At 38.5% G+C, this 16,996-nt stretch overlaps 1 protein-coding gene, 1 non-coding gene and 1 pseudogene across 3 annotated transcripts in view; all 3 read left to right on the plus strand.

The window, feature by feature from the left end:
• Window positions 1–16,996, plus strand: part of EPSTI1 (epithelial stromal interaction 1) — a 98,130-nt gene that overhangs the window by 10,465 nt on the left and 70,669 nt on the right. For both annotated transcript variants that reach the window (XM_010344928.3, XM_003934378.4), the window contains exons 2-5: window positions 10,331–10,389; window positions 11,955–12,038; window positions 14,370–14,443; window positions 15,179–15,262. In XM_010344928.3, coding sequence (XP_010343230.1) covers window positions 10,331–10,389; window positions 11,955–12,038; window positions 14,370–14,443; window positions 15,179–15,262 — 301 coding nt within the window. The remainder of the gene's footprint in view (window positions 1–10,330; window positions 10,390–11,954; window positions 12,039–14,369; window positions 14,444–15,178; window positions 15,263–16,996) is intronic.
• Window positions 2,087–2,226, plus strand: LOC120365883 (U4 spliceosomal RNA). Its single transcript, XR_005580717.2, has one exon. It is a non-coding gene; the product is annotated as a U4 spliceosomal RNA (small nuclear RNA).
• On the plus strand, window positions 13,659–13,767 carry LOC120365874 (U2 spliceosomal RNA; annotated as a pseudogene).

Raw genomic sequence — 16,996 nt, forward strand, 5'->3', positions numbered from 1 at the left:
TTCAGAATTTATTAGAATCTGAAACAAAAGCTTTAGAGGAAAGGAAATAATCAAAGGGAGAAGACTGCATTTGAAGGATCTGTTCTATATCAGAGAATCGGCTGATGATGTTTCCTCTGTTCTTTAATGTTTGTAATTCCTTGTCCCCCACCCCTGCAAATATGAAGACTTAAAAGGCAATCCATTAAAGTCCTGTAGAAAAACTGAAGACATTTACCATCATTAAAACTCAAGGGCTAGTATTGCCCAGTGTTTTATTATGTACTAGTGAAAGCAGAAACCTATGCTGCCAAATCTTGTAAGAAAAGCTGAGACCCTGCTTTAAGAAATATTTATATTAAATATTTCTCTATTAAAAATCTTTGGAATATGTTTCTCTGGTTATAAAAGTAAAGTTAAATCTGCTTGTTATAAAAACTCAAACATTACAAAAAGAATACAGAATGTGAAAGTCCCTGCAATTCTGACCCTTAGAAATAAACACTGCAAAGTTGAGTGTAAAGAAACCTTTAAAGTATAGGTTGCACTTTTTGACTCTTGATGCCAATTGGAAAACCTTAGGGCCATGATGCCTGATATGGTTTGGCTGTGTTCCCACCAATGTCTCATCTTGAATTGTAGCTCCCATAATCTCCATGTATCGTAGGAGGGACCCATGGGAGGTAACTGAATTACGGGGATGGTTTTTTCCTGTACTGTTCTTGTGATAGTGAATAAGTTTCAAGAGACCTGATGGTTTATAAAGCACAGTTCCTGTGCACATGCTCTCTTGCCTGCTGCCATGTATGACATGCTTTTTCTCCTCCTTTGCCTTCTGCCATGATTATGAGGCCTCCCTAGCCATATGGAACTGTGAGTCCATTAAACCTCGTTTTCTTTATAAATCACCCAGTCTCAGGTATGCCTTTATTAGCAGCATGAGAATGGACTAGTACAATGCCCTTTGATTTCTATTGCCAATAGAAGGTGACAGATACTCTTTTTCTAATCTTTGTTTTAAACTGTGATTGCACCCCATCATACAGACAATGTTTTTCACTTTGGCTTATTATTTAGTTGTACAAGAAAACAACCCTTGTTCTCACAGTGGCATGTTGGACGACCTCTCCTATTTAGTGCTGTTTCTAAAAATGTTTAACCTGGTCTAATCATGAGGAAATAATCATTTCCTTACATCCAGATTGTGAAGCATTCTATAAGAAAAGCTGCCTGAACCCTTCAAATACGTCAGCCATGAAAGAAAGAAAAAAAAGTCAAGGAAATTGTCTGAGGTTATAGGAGTCTACAGACACATGTCAAACAACAGAAATGTGTAATCCATAATCGGATCTAGGATGAGGTAGAGGTAGGGAAGAATATTAAAATGAAAACAATTTGGAAATTTGAATATAGACTTTTAGGCAATATTAATGTTAAATTTATTGGCTGTGATAATGCTACTGTATTTAAGTATGAGACTTTTTTTTTTTTTAAGGAGATACATGCTAAAATATTCAGGGATGATGTGTTATGATCCTGCAGCTTATTTTCCTATGGTTAAAAAAGAGAAAAAGCAAATGTGGGAAAACATTAGCAACTGGTAAATATAAATAAATAGTATATGGGTATTTACTTTACTAATATTTAACTTTGCTTGTTAGGCTTAAAATTTCTTAAAACACTGGGAGAAATGTAATTTTAGGTGATACTCTAAAACTATTGTGCCTCTTCTTTTTTTTTTTTTTTTTTTGGGATGGAGTTTTGCTCTTGTTACCCAGGCTGGACTGCAATGGCGCAATCTCGGCTCACCTCCGCCTCCTGGGTTCAGACAATTCTCCTGCCTCAGCCTCCTGAGTAGCTGGGATTACAGGCACGCGCCACCGTGCCCCGCTAATTTTTTTGTATTTTTAGTAGAGACGGGGTTTCACCATGTTGACCAGGATGGTCTCGATCCCTTGACCTCGTGATCCACCCTCCTCCGCCTCCCAAAGTGCTGGGATTACAGGCTTGAGCCACCGCGCCCGGCCTGTGCCTCTTCTTATTTTTTTCCTTTTCTCTTTTGGAACCTGGATAATGTAAAAGAACTTTTGTTATGAAGCTGTATACCAGCTTTGCGCAGTGGCAGTATCGCAGCCAATGAGGTTTATTCGAGGTGTGATTATTGCTAATTGAAAACCATTCCCAATACCCCGCCATGACAACTTGCAATACAGTCGGCACTGGCAATTTATTCAGTCTCTACGGAGACTGAATAAAAATAAGAAAAGACATAAGCCGTATGCTTAAAATTTGTGTTGTTTTCTGTAGGTACATTATACTTTAATAAATAATTTAATGAAAAAAGCCTGGGCTCAGACTCATACTACCATTTACAGGGGAAAAATATGTACTAATCTTTAAGCTGTATTATTTATAAATACTACTTTGTTTCGTGCAGTCGTCCTTATTATTCAAAGGAAAGAATCAGGAACCAGGATATAGATGTTAAAAGGAAGAGCCAGAAACAGGGATATAAAGAAGTAATTAGAAATAACTTGATGTATATTTATGAAAGAAGATGCAGCAAAGGGAATCAGTCCCAGCATGAATAAAGGAGACGTACTAGTGATTCAGGGCTAGGTTCTATTACACATAAAATAGATGTCATATACCTTATATATACTTACTATAATTACATACGATAAAATAGATGTTCCTAGGCTTCTTCACCAAGTATCTATGGCTTTACTTCTTTCCCATAAAATAAGTCTGGGGGTAGGTGGTCTAGGGCTGATCTAGTAAAAATAATAGGAAACTATAATAGAATATTTTCTGGCATTGTTCTAAGCACTGTGAAATGAAAAAGAAATCTTGGGGTCTCCAAATCATTAAGCTGAAGGGAAAAGTCAAGCTGGGAACTGCTCAGGGCAAACTTGCCTTCCATTCTATTCAAAGTCACCTCCTGGCTTCCAGTTGTCTCACCTTTGCTTCCAGTTGTCCCGCCTTTCTGGATCAAACCAATGCTCATCTTACGTATGTTGTTCGATGTCTCCTGTCTCCTTAAAATGTATAAAACCAAACTGTACTCTGACCACCTTGGGCACATGTTATCAGAACCTCCTGAAGCTGTGTCATTGGCTCATCCTCAACCTTGGCAAAATAAACTTTCTAAATTAACTGAGACCCGTTTCAGCTATTCGGGGTTCACAGCACTTTATATTCTATGAAGTGGATAGTTATCCCTATTTTACAGGTGGGAAAATGAAAAAAATAAATAATTTGCTCAAAGTTGGACAGTTAGGAAGTAACAGAATTACGGTTTGAAGTCGGGCAGTACAGCAATAGATGACCACTAATGTGGTGGTTTCATGGTCACAGAGCACCAGACTGCTTCTGTCCTTCTGCTCTGCTATTCCTGATCATGTCTTCCATATTCAGGGTGCCTCACAGATTAAGATGGCTGCTTGAGTACCAGCTACCATTTCAGCTTTCCAGGAAGAAGGAAAATAACAAAACAGCTTTTTCTATTTGTCTATCTATTTCTACCATTTAAAGGAGACTTCTAGAAATCCCTCTCAATGACTTCTGCTTATATCTCAATTTCTCAAACTTAATCACATAATCATACCTACCTATAAAGAAGGTTGGTGGCTGTAGTCTTTTCGCTGGGCACATTGTCTGTCTGAATGATATATAGAAGTGCTATCAATAAGGCAGAAGTAAGAGTGAATGTTGGGTAGGGCCTACTACATATCTTCTAGTTTAAGAATAAAGGGAGTCGGCCGGGCGCGGTGGCTCACACCTGTAATCCCAGCACTTTGGAGGCCAAGGTGGGTGGATCACGAGGTCAGGAGTTTGAGACCAGCCTAGCCAAGGTGGTGAAAGCCCGTCTCTACTAAAAAAGTACAAAAATTAGCCAGGCGCAGTGGCATGCACCTGTAATCCCAGCTACTCAGGCAGCTGAGGCAGGATAATTGCTTGAACCTGGGAGGCGGAGGATGCAGTGAGCTGAGGTCACGCCATTGCACTCTAGCCTGGGTGACAGTGAGACTCCATCTCAAAAAAATAAAAAAATAAAAAAATAGGGATTCAAGCATAAGAGTGGAAATTAATCATGTGATTATGTTGTCTCTGAGATTTTTGAAATATAAGTAGGCTATGTAAGGAAGAAAAATTTAAATGTAGCCCACATTCCTGTTCAGAGTAGTGATTTCAGAGGACTATTCACGTTTTCTTCTGGATAACTTTCTGTTGAAAGTGGTATGCTTTGTACATCCTGCAGGATTATTTATAATAGTGAATAATTAAAATAGTTGAGAGGTTGTATGATGCACCAATGTCATGAAATACTATGCAGCCATTGAGCATTAAGCATGTTATGCATATAATCAAATTAGGAAAACCACTTGTAAATGAAAGCAGAATATACAACTGTACTTAAAATATGATTGCAACTGTGCAATATATATAGAACACAGATGAAAAGTAAATTCGTCCAAATAAAATTGTAATTGTGATCTTTAAGGGATGGGATTATGTGTGACTTTTACATGTTTTAAAAATAGTTTTCTGAATTTTCTTTTACAAGTGTGTTTCTTTCAAAATCAGAAATAAACAGTAAGTTTCATTTCTAAATGTTCCATGCACAGATTTTGGAGTACATCATTATGTCTTGCATTGCTGGTTTTTCCCTTTAGGTTGTAGATAATCTTGAGGAGTAATGCTTCAGATGTGAACATAATCAGCTCTAAGTCTACTGCTAATAATATGAAGAGAAAATATATAGCAGATTTCATAAGTAGGTGGTTTTATGCAAATACCAATTTCTTTCTTAAGTCATTCTTAATAGGAATGTTAATACTAAATATTCTCTTGCTGGAAAAGAGAGTGTCTCCCTAGGGCCTCTTGTACTCATGTTTTGTTGGATGTGCCAAGACTACTCTTTAACCTATTTCTTAGGGTTGTTTATTTAGCTGGGAACCTTGAGAGATGAGGTTTGTTCTCCCCAGGGCAAAGACCGGTCTCACTAAGTATCTGCTGTAAAAATGGTATATTCCCCAAGCATTTTCTCAGCTGCAATGCAAACACGCCATGTGTGCAGCATCTATCCTGTTGCCCCCATAAGACTTGAGGCCAGAGAGAATAGATGTAAATAAACTGATGCTCATGCTGCCTATGGTGCCATGAGTCATAAAGTCCTTTGTCTCTGATCCAGGAACTTCATGTCTTCTTCCAGTGTCCATGAAACAGTGACAGGCTAACTTATTAGCTTGTAAGTGGAATCCAATCAAATCCCAGACCTGACATCTCTATGTTCTGAAAATATGAATTTCTTCTAGTTACTTTTACTTAGGAAGTAGTTACAAGACATTTTGTAAGTATACCTACCAACTGGTCTCCATTTCAATGATGGTCCCGTCATTGGTTTTTGAACTCTTAAAGATGCTGAGTCTCTACAGTATTGTACTTCATATACATTCTTTGTATTGTTAGTGTGACTCCTTCTTGCTAATTTTTTTGGTGTGGATTTTATTTATGTGTATGTGTTTAAGTGAAGAAATACATCATCTCAGGTCCATTCTATATGGTTGTGCAGATTGGTGACAGCACATACTTGCCCAGCTAAGGTGTAATTTGTGGCTGAGATACATACCAAACCATGTGTCTTAGTGTGGGATTACTTCCACCTGAAAGAAGCAGCGCTTTTTTTCTAATTTGCGTGAATTTACAATGTCTCACTAAGCCATGGGGATCCTGGGTATGTATGTGTGCCTCTAGTTTCCATAAAAGCATCCTATAAACAAAGACCCTGAGTATTTCCTGCTTATTTATCTGTCTTTACCCGCTGTGTGTTTATTCAGCCCTCTAACAGAAGCTATGAGTTATATTGATAAAAGAACTAATCAATTACACATCAGCTTCTTGGGTGTGCAGATATAGTGTCTTAAGCTTTGTAGTTTCTGAGGCCAAGATAATTCATAAACATTTCCATACTGGAGAAGTGGAACACTTGATCAGGGTGGTATGATACAGGCTTAAGGGTCAAGGGCAATTCACTCGGCCTGATCTTGTCATTTTTATTTTTTCTTGGGAATTTGATCTATTTATGAAAAACCTTTTGGAAACTTAAATGCCTCAGAAGATTTGACTCAGTGTTGACTGAAAACAGTAAGTTTCAGATTCCTACATTGAAGGTCGTGTAACAAAAAACAATATGGAATGTCATATCTAGACAAATAAGGGATATATCCAAATGCCTTTGATTATCCTCAAATCTTTTTTTCAATTTATATATACCCAAGGATAAGATTTACTTGAACTATGAAAACTTCAAACCAATTTTTTTTTTGCCACACTGGTGACTTTACATGTCTACTATTCTGTTTGAAATTATGTTTACACTTAATCTTCTCTTTCTGAATTTTTGCTCTTGACTACATTTCTTTTTCAGTCAAACCAGTATTGTTTCTAATTAGAAATTTAAATTACATCTGGTGCAGTTTGTACACACCAGGGGATATATTTATGTATTACTTTTAGCCAGCCAAGATATTTTTGATAACTTCAACGTAACATTTTTTCAGAGTGCTTATTGAGAAAAAGTTATACAAATTGTGCAAGAATGTACACACAAGATGCAGTTGTGTAACTCGAGAAACCGCACAAGGAAAACATTTTATTTTATTTTTGAGATGGAGTTTTGCTCTTACTGGCTAGGCTGGAGTGCAGTGGTACGGTCTCGGCTCACTGCAACCTCCGCCTCCTGGGTTCCAGCAGTTCTACTGCCTCAGCCTCCCAAGAACCTGGGATTACAAGTGTGCGCAATCACACCCAGCTAATTTTTGTATTTTTAGTAGAGACAGGGTTTCACAATGTTGGCCATGCTGGTCTTGAACTCCTGACCTCAAGTGATCCACGTGCCTTGGCCTCCCAAAGTGCTGAGATTACAGGTATGAGCCAATGTGCCCGACCAAACATTTCTTGAATATCTTTTTATTTTATGTTTCTATGGTGCAGAAAAATATTTTATCTTATCTGTTCTTTCATATATTCTTCCTTAGTATATCTCATGGATGTGTGCTGTTGAGAAAGTGAAAACAATCTTACAAATTGAGATACTTCATTAAATTTCAATGAGGTAATTAAGAACACTCATTTTCAAATATATACATTTATTACAGTGGCTTGAATGTTGCTTAATCAGGAAATAACAAGAATACCAAATGTTAGTTGTTGGGCTTGTCTAGATCAGCAGCTTTGAGAATCAGACTGTTGAAAGGGATGGCACATAGGTGAAAACAGCAAAGCCTTTGCTGTGGGTAGAAACTAATTGGCTAAAAACATTAATAAATTATACTTGCTATTCATGTCAAGAGAAAGCTGAGAAAGAAGGGATGAATATTTGTATCTACTAAGGCATTACACTCTGACACATGATATTAAAAAATAAAAAGCATATCCTTTGTCTTAAGCTCTTCTTCCTATAGTAATAGAAATAGAAGCTAAGTTACTTGCCATTTACTTGGCAATGCTTTCTTGTGACTAATACAACATGTTTTAGATTTGGCATTTTCAGCCAATAAAATATTGCTAAGAAGGTTGCCAAGGAATTCACTTACATAAAATGTTTATTCCTGGAATCACTGCCTGGATTTATGCTAAACTGCCTTCAGTAAAAACCCTCTAAATTCAGAGCTAATTCTTTCTCTTGATTTTATGTTTCTTTATTAGGTAACTGTAGGCTATATACATTGGCCATAGATTGACTGAAGTCCTATTCCTGAGACGGAAGATTCTAGTATGATGTCAGACTTAAAAACTTAACCAGATTAGATGTTGTAGAATACAATCGTTTACAAACAGATTGATTTTGCTTTCCAAACCTTTTGCAAAATCTCTGTAAGAGAGACCATGGACTTGGAAAATTTTCTGTGAGGCTGCTTTTGGCAAAGTCCTGGCAAAGAAGCACTTCTGCGATTTCAGGTCCTATTCTTCAAGCCTCAGCTTGCTATTCTTATTTCATGCTATTCATTTTTCTACTCCTCTGAGGTCTCTATGAATCTCCACTGTTTGGATCTGCACAAGTCTTAAAGAGGGAGGTAAGTACATCGTCCCACTTTAAGACTTGTGCGGATATTCTTTATAAATTTATTTATTTCTTTTTTCTTGTTTTTTCCCCCCCCAACCAGAACTCATGTTGAGTGGTTGGATATTCTTGTGGGATGCTTTGGTGGTTTCTTGACTTGTTCCTAACTAAAGTGTAAGTTTTGTTAAAGTGATTAGTATCCACGTTTTGGACTCTCCCCACACTGTCTGTAAGCCTCTGATATGATAAGTCCATAATAAGTGTTCAGTTAGGTACGCTGAATTGTTTGGAAGTCTATCAAGGGGCTGAAGTTAAAGGATGGTTATATTTTGTGCTTTGCACATTGAGTTGAAAAGTTAGCCACGGACAGATAACTGATCTAAGTCAAAAGTCCTAGATTGGAGTCTCATCACTGTTGCTCAATTGACCTGGTGATCTTCGGCCTGAGATTCAACCTCTGTGTATTTACCAATGATTTATGAATCCCTAAGTTTCCTTTTAGCGCAAATCTTCTATAATAGCTTGACTGCTCTATAGCAGTGGTTTTCCAAGTGTGATACCTAGATCAAGAACATCCGTATTATCTAGAAACTTGTTAAAAATGTAAGTTATTGGATCTCACTACAGAGCTACAGAATTAGAAACTCTACTCTTTAATAAGCTGGTGGACAAGCCCTCCAGGTGATTATGATGCACAATTTAAGGCTGATAACTACTGATCTCTGAAGTATAGTCAAATCTGTGGTATAGAGAGACGCTCTATACCACAATGTTAGCAGACATTGAAGATTGCCTAGCAATTTCATGGTTGGCGTTTACATTTGTATCTCATGTTTCAGCTTTCAGTCTCTGTAGAATGGTTCACCATTGTATCATATTCAAGTTTCCAGGGACTACTCATGGCATTGCAGCTTTCCAAGCTCCTATAAAGTACTGGCAATTCAGGAGTGAAAATTTTTTCTTAGGGTGAACAAAGAATATGCAATGGACAAGGGATTAATTTCCAGTGGCAGCCTCCTAATTTTGTATTCATAACGTTGTATGCATGCTAGGCTACACATGCAATGTCTGCTGATATACATTAGGTAATTGGGCATCCAGCAGCCCCATTTGCATGCAAAGGCTGTTGCATATCTCACATTTACAAGTCTAAAATTAAAGCCCAGTTTGAAGCTGGCTGAAGGCTAGCTGCTAGAAAAATAATGAGATAAGGAAGGAAATGGCTTCTGTTAATCAGTGCTTTTGGCCTCTACTGTTTAATCTTTGCTAATTTGCCCTTTGAAATTGTACATTCAGGTAAAAGAGAGAGACTTCGAAGAGTATCTGGGTGGTTATTTTCCCCCTCTTAAATACTACAGGTATAAGTTGGTTGTGTTTATCCACAGCATTTCTCTTAAAACCGTACCTACATGTATGTTGCAGTCTGTTGCTGTGTTTCATTTTTGCTTAACAGAGTATTCATGCTCTTGTGGGATCACATGCGTCATCTCAAAAATGAGCCATCCCAACACAGACTCACAGACTGGGTCTGTAGCATCGTTTTGTTTTAATTCAGCACACATTTATCAAGCTGCCAGTGTCTTTGCGCCAGACATGTGCCAGGGATTTGGAATATACATCAATCAAGCACACTCTCTGCCCTCAAAAGCTCACAATATTTTAATAGCTTCCTAGTGTCACACAGTTGAATATTTTTGTTTAAATAAAGTCTTCCCTGATCCCCCTGTTTGAAATGACTCCTTGCTTCTCTGAGCCCCTGATTATGGTCAACCTGTGACCCTAGGAGAATAAGAGACCCAGTGGACAGAGGCCTAGAAAGGCCAAAGCCTGAAAGCCATTTGGCTACTCAGGTCATCAAGAGGAGGTGGCTGCATTGCAAATGGCCTTGAGGCTCAGTCTGTGGGGACAAAAATGCACTAATGTTTCCTGTACCCCAGTATGGTTACATGGAAGAGAATGCCAATCTAAAGCAATCTTAAAGGAATTTACTCACAAGCATCATCTAGAGGAACAGTGGACCCCTGCAAGGACAGTATACCAGCTAGTCACTTGTCACTCTTCATTGATTGCTTTCTATTTCCGTATTTGGCCATGTCCTTTGTTTACTTTGACATCAAGATTGTGAGGTCTCAGAGAACAGGTCAGGGTCTTAAGATTATCTTTCATAGTGCCTATTTGATGGTGATGATCATAAATACAGTATAACAGAAGGAAAAATAATTTGGTGGCTTATATACCTTGGTAGTTTCTCGTGGTGATAAGCAATATTTTTTCTCTTCCTTTCAGCACAAGTGCATATACCATGATAGCACCAAATGTAAACCGAAGAAATCAGATACAAAGAAGTACGTATAATCATTCATTTAACGTTCAGAGTTCTTCTCTGTCTCTCTTTTTTTCTTTTCTTTTCTTTTTTTTTTTTTAAATAAAGAGATGGGGTTTCACTATGTTGATCAGGCTAGTCTTGAACTCCTGACCTCAGGCGATCCACCTGCCTTGGCCTCCCAAAGTGCTGGGATTACAGGCATGAGCCACAACACCCAGCCCTCTCTCTCTCTCTTTACAACTGGTTTGTTTTGGTGTGAAGTATTTTCTGATTTATGTAGACTCACTAAATCTCATCAAGTGTTTTTAATTTTTTTGTTAAACATCAGCAGTTTTGATTATACCTTAAAAATACTCTATTAACACTTCTAAGTTTGTTTCTCTACCTTAGTAACAGAACTCATGACATGGTGGTAGCTCCTGGACTTCTGCTAGCTTGAACAACTTTACACTTATTGCCAAGAAACCTCCTTGAGGGCCGGGATCACATCTTACTCGTTTTTGTGCTCTCTGTATGTTTAATGTTTAATCAATGTACAGTAAATATAAATGCTGCCATTTAAAGTTATAGCATTATCCTTTAGAGGTGGAAGATAAAGTTCATTTAGTCCACAAACTGCAAGCTTGATGCTGAAATTCGATGGTCTTCTTTATTAGATCATTGATAGGAAATTTAACTTTATGACTAATGTGGACAGAAAGGCACAAAAGCTCTCTAAAGAGTCCCCACCAGACATGTAGCCCCGGGAGGTATAGTGGGGTCAGTGCAGATGACAATCACCGCCATGCAGGGACTGTGGGAACTGCCAGCCGTTCTGGTATCTTACAAGCTTTTGATTAAGATACTTAATAGGAGCTTAAGTCTCATTGTGGTCTGGATTCTGAAATGTTTCAGAATTTGTTTTTCTAATGGACATTTGAAACAGATCTCACGGAGAGATAAGGGGAGGCACTGGATTGACAAAACTCTCTTCTCTCTGGCGCCCCCTGCTGTCGTGCAGAGTGAACATTTAGGAAACGAGCCCTGCTCCCCGGGAAGCCCACTCTGCATAATTGGTCTGGAATGCCCGAAACCAGAGCGAGGGTCCCCACCTGTGGCACCGAGCCCTCACTCCCTAGAGTTGCAGTAAGCTTGGGGAGCATTGAACATAAAGCGAGTATGGGTATCAGAATTCTCTGGAGCATGTTTACCTGTGTGTGGAAAATTCTTGACATGAAAATATTCTAGTTGTGCACACATTGTCTATAGGAAACTTTAAAAATTAACTTGATACAGAGTTTTAAGAATGCCAGAATGGTAGGAAAATCTATACATTTTTTGTTTTAGTAGGAGCCCAGGTGGTTTTTCAAAATTTGAACTCTTTGTGCTGACTCTTGGTAAGAATGTGCCACAGGCGGAGGGTGACCCATAGGCGTCAGGGCTGAATATTCCTGTCCTGGAAGCCTTGTTCACTCATGCTCCCATGTAGTGAACATGGATTGCCTTCTAATTGTTGTTTAATTGCCTTCTAATAGTTGTTTCTTAGGGACTGTTTTTCTTTCAGAAGTCTAGTAATTGACAATTTGATATTTCTCACCTGCTTAGTTGCGGAGCAAGAGCTGGCCAACCTGGAGAAATGGAAGGAGCAGAACAGAGCTAAACCACTTCACCTGGTGCCCAGGCCGCTAGGTAAGCAAGCACGCGGCCCGAATGCGGGAGGGCGGGGCCCCCGATGGATGATCCTGTTAACAGCTTGCATATGTCTGTGAGTGTCCATTGCAGATTGTTTGGTCATTGTGCTGCTTGGGTGGAATGCATTTAATGAAGATATACATATTTCTGATTTTCTGTAAGTAGCAAACCTGTAATGCTACCGTTCTATGGGAACAAAGTGATGGCTTAATTGCGAAATAATTTAGAGCCTCTTAGATGACTGACTCTGAAGAGAGCTTACCTGGGGCGCTGCATATGCCCTGGCATAGCACTAGTCAGGATGGGAGTAAACGCTAACACAAGCATATTAATCATGGCAGTTAAATGTTAATGTGAAGAAAAGGAGTGGAGAGTCAGTTCCAAGAGCAAGATGAGAGTGAGCTGGAGAGCCGGTGGTGGGTATAAGAGAAACATCACCTGTGTTTTTATTCTGCAGATAGAGACCTCTGGGCCTCTGGAGCAGGTGCTGCCAGTGTGATGAATTGTCTGGGCTGCCTTTGCTGGTGTTTGAATCATTCAGAGGGGATGCCACCTAATGGGAATCATTCACATCTTTTCTTTGCCTTTTTTCTTCTAGCAGCAGCCGAAAATTTAAAGGGTTGGACACACAGTGTCCACAGATTTAGTTAATAGAAGCACGTCTTGTGTCAGAAGCCATTTACTGTTGTGATTGTTTGAGTTCCCTCCCCACCCCCAAGAACATAGGTAAAAATAATCTAATTTGGAAATTATTTAATGAGAGGAAGTAGTAATATTATCATCATCCCACTGTATTTCATTAAAAGTGCTTATCTCAAGTGTTTCCTTGGTGCAAATGAGCCAGACTTGAAGGGTACAATCAGAAAATAGCTTTAATCTCTTCTAACCTGGTCCTGAGATTGGCTATGTGAGACTAGTTTTTCCCAGGCTTTTTGGATGATGTAAAAAATTAAAGCTTTTGGTTTTTCTCAAACAGTAGAGTGACCAGGATTCTTATTGCAAATTCCTGTTACATACATTATCTAGGGATAGTAAGGTGTGTGTGGTGGGGGAGGGGCATGGGGGTAGAAAAGAAAATTCTAAATTGTATTAAACTTTAAGATGAGTTTTGAACAAAACTTGTAAATGTTTAGACATCTGGCTCTCTACATTTCTTCTAATTTTCAACTCCTCTATTTCTCTACCCCTTAAAATACTGGAATTGTTGCAGGAGATGCTAAAAGTTGCTGTAACATTATGAAAGACGTCAACATTCTTCACTATTTAGAAAGAAACATTCCCTACCCCCCACAATAGCAATCGAAGGGCCCACATCAAACAGCCCTTATATATCTTTTGAATCTCAGAAGAGAAGTCCCTATGGTATCTTTCTCAGTTCAATTATAAGATCTATAGTGAACACAAATTGTTTTAATGCATCTTCTGTGAGAGTGCATCTTTCAGAAAGCTGACACTTTTAGTGACCAAAGCACCAGAGAATTATTTCAAAGGAACCTCTATAATATGCACACCAAGCTTGCGTAAATACTGATAATTCCCTAAAGGGCAATTCTTAGATGATTGTCAAGCTGTCAGGATTTCTGGCCCCAAATTCTTTTAGGTTTAAGAGAGAGCAATATTGCTTCTCGGCCTTTTGGCTAAAATCTAGTATCTGTTCTTATCAGTTTAATATCTGATTTTTAAAATATGTGTATATAAAAGAGAGCAAGTAAATAATTTAACATCCATATTTTTAGTTTGACTATATAAAGAAAGAACAATAAATAGTATGGATTGATGATCAGTTACTAACTAGACTATTCCCATTGTATTTTTAGAAACTGTTATAAAGATTAAATACTTGTCTAGTGGCAAGACCTCTGAGAGCTTCCTGAGCCTTGTTGCTTGAACACAAGGCAATAGAGTTGGAAGACGAAAAGCAATAGAAGCACCTTTGGTCACCATCTTTATTAGGTTCAGTCATGGTCATAATCAAGAAGGAGGAATATTCTACAGTTTCCTAGACAGGAACTGTTTCTTCTGTTTAGTGCAGACCTTTAGGTATGATTTCAATCCAAGTGAAAAGTTGAATTACCTACATGATTGAAAATCTTTAGAAGTGTTCTTTTGTTTTAAAAATATGGCCTCCTCTTTCCATCCACCTCTCTTTTCTAAGTATTCTCCTTATTTAAGTTCTTATTAGAAAAACAGGTTATGTTCTTATTTCCAAGAGCATGAGAATATTCACAAAACTCATGTTACAAATTTATTATTTATTAATTAGTCCTTGATGGCTGACATTTCAGCTTAATATTTATGTTTCACCTATGTGAATTTTTTTTTCCTAAGGTGGAAGCCAGTCAGAAACTGAAGTCAGACAGAAACAACAACTCCAGCTGAGGCAATCTAAGTACCAGCAAAAGGTCAGAATTCATCTCTTTTGGTTTAATTTTGGTAAGGAATATGAGTACCAGCTCTTTCAAGTAACCGTGAAATAACACAGTAACTTTACCAAAAGCATAAAATCTTCCAGCCAATTGCAAAGGCAGCTTTCAAAATCAAAGCTATCAGGAAGTAAGAAGTTCAGAAATGGACACCTTCAATTCTTATCTAAGCCCTTTATCACTCAGTTAAAGGACTTCTTTTTCTAGTTTAAGTTAACTATATTTTAACTATAGTTTAAAGTCTATTATGTCTGGAATATTTTGGTTCTAAGAATGTGAATTTATTTACCACAGGCCAATCGTGGAAGCAGTACAAAAAAGATTTAAGATATTCAGTGATTTTTACAATGAACACTGAGTTTTGTAATCAGGAAAAATCATTTTCCCTTTTCCCTCCCCAATACACACACATACCACACACATGCGTGCGCACACACACACACACACACACACAGAGAGAGAGGGAGAGAGAGAGACAGAAACCTTGAGAAAGGGAGAGACCAAGGAAGAAACACAAAGACAGAAATTTCACAGGCAGAAGACGTAGCCCGGCCAGTCTCTGTGATCTAAGTAGCTTGAAGTAACAACCTATAATCATGGTGAGGTATAGCACAAACAATACTGCAATTTGCCTTTCATCATAATTTTGTGTTCCAGAGTTCAGACTGAAAAATGGTAACTGTTTTCGTTCTCTGTAATTTCAATATAATTTAGCTAAAAAGAGAAGAATCTGTAAGAATCAAGAAGGAAGCTGAAGAAGCTGAACTCCAAAAAATGAAGGCAATTCAGAGAGAGAAGGTAAGGAGGAGGAGCATTAGCTCACATTTGCTGAGGGCTTAGAATATGCCAGGCTGTCTTCTGGACACTGTCCGTATATCAACTCAGTTAATCCTCACAGTAACTCTGTGAAGAACCTGTCCCCCTTATTACCCAATTGTGCAACTGGGGCTGGATAATTTGCCTACCGGTTGGGGCCCCTCAGCCAGTGTATTAGTCTGTTCTTAGACTGCTAATAAAGACTGGGGAATTTATAAAAGAAAGAGGCTTAGCTGACTCAGAATTCCACATGGCTGGTGAGTCCTCACAATCATGGCTAAAGGTGAATGAGGAGCAACGTCATGTCTTACATGGCAGCCGGCAACAGAGCAAGAGAGCTTGTGCAGGGGAATCCCCTTTATAAAAGTCTCAGACCTTGTGAGACTTATTCACTACCACAATAATATTATGAGGGAAACTACCCCATGCTTTAATTGTCTCTACCTGGCCCCACCCTCGACACGTGGGGATTATTACAATTCCAGGTGAGATTTGGGTGGGGACACAGCCAAACCATATCAACCAGTAAGAAGAACTGAGATTCACATCCAGGCAGACTGGCCTTGGAGCTGTGTGTCTTGTCACCACACTGTCTCATTCCTTAGGGGAGTGATGAAAGTAGTAACCATATATTTTTCCAGAAGGCAAAGCAGCTAGTAATGATGGCGATCAGTGGTATATGCTGCTGTACTTACATCCAAATATTGAACTTTCCAGATTGGGTGGGATGTAGGTAAGCATGCCTCTCTTATTGATAAAAGAAAAAGCCTATATTTGCATTTCCTTTTTGGTGACATGATCTATTCTAAACCTCAAAGTGATGTGTTAGTTTTGATACTCTTTCTGGGACTTAGGGGGAAAAAGTCTCCTAAAAATGTTTATCTGCTAGAGAAAAATAAAAAAAAAGGTAGTAGTGTTCTGTCCACACCCCTCCTTCATTCTTCCTACTACTCTCATTTTCCACAAATTCCTAAGCTGTAATAGATTTAAATCTTGGAGGTTTGGGGACAAGGCTGGCTCATGAAACTGACCACCATGCATGACACTTGCTGCAGCCTTAAGTCAAGGGAATGCATCCTGGCTGGGAGCAGACTAATCCATCTGGGAAGATGTCTGTTGTGCAGTGTGACCTTGGGTAGGCTCCCAACTTTTTCTGAAGCACCAAACCTTCTTCTCCCAAGTTCGAGGGCACCCTGTTGCTGTAGAGATGTGGGCTTTGTGGATGGAGATAAGACTGGATTTGCAAACAAGGAACTGAAATAAAATGCTGGAAGTATAAAAAGAGCATAGGAACTTCATAAAGTTTGACTTGGCCATCCATTTCTGACTGATCAATGATTATGGTTTCACTGTAGAAAATTTTTATTACAGCAACTTTAAAAATTTACCTGTATTTCTCTCTCTCTCTCTCTGTGTTTCTGTTCCCCACTCTTCTTTTCTTCATCCAGTGTTTTTTCTTCCGTTTTTCCTTCAAAGGAAGATTCATGCTTAGGTCTTGCAATTTTAGAGGAGGCACTCCCTTTACAGTGCATAGTCTGTATTTCAGGTAGAACAAAGAAAATCATTAAGTCATCACCAGGAGCAGAGTTAAGAGGCTTGCAGACCTTTAATCATTATTGTATTGCAACCTCTTGTCCTAAAAGTCATTTATTGTCATTTAATACCCATGATTGGCTGGCTTGTGGGTCATTTACAGCTAATTTCTTCATGGATCAA

The sequence above is a fragment of the Saimiri boliviensis genome, chromosome 16 (genome assembly GCF_048565385.1).
Source record: "Saimiri boliviensis isolate mSaiBol1 chromosome 16, mSaiBol1.pri, whole genome shotgun sequence".
Lineage (NCBI taxonomy): Eukaryota > Metazoa > Chordata > Mammalia > Primates > Cebidae > Saimiri > Saimiri boliviensis.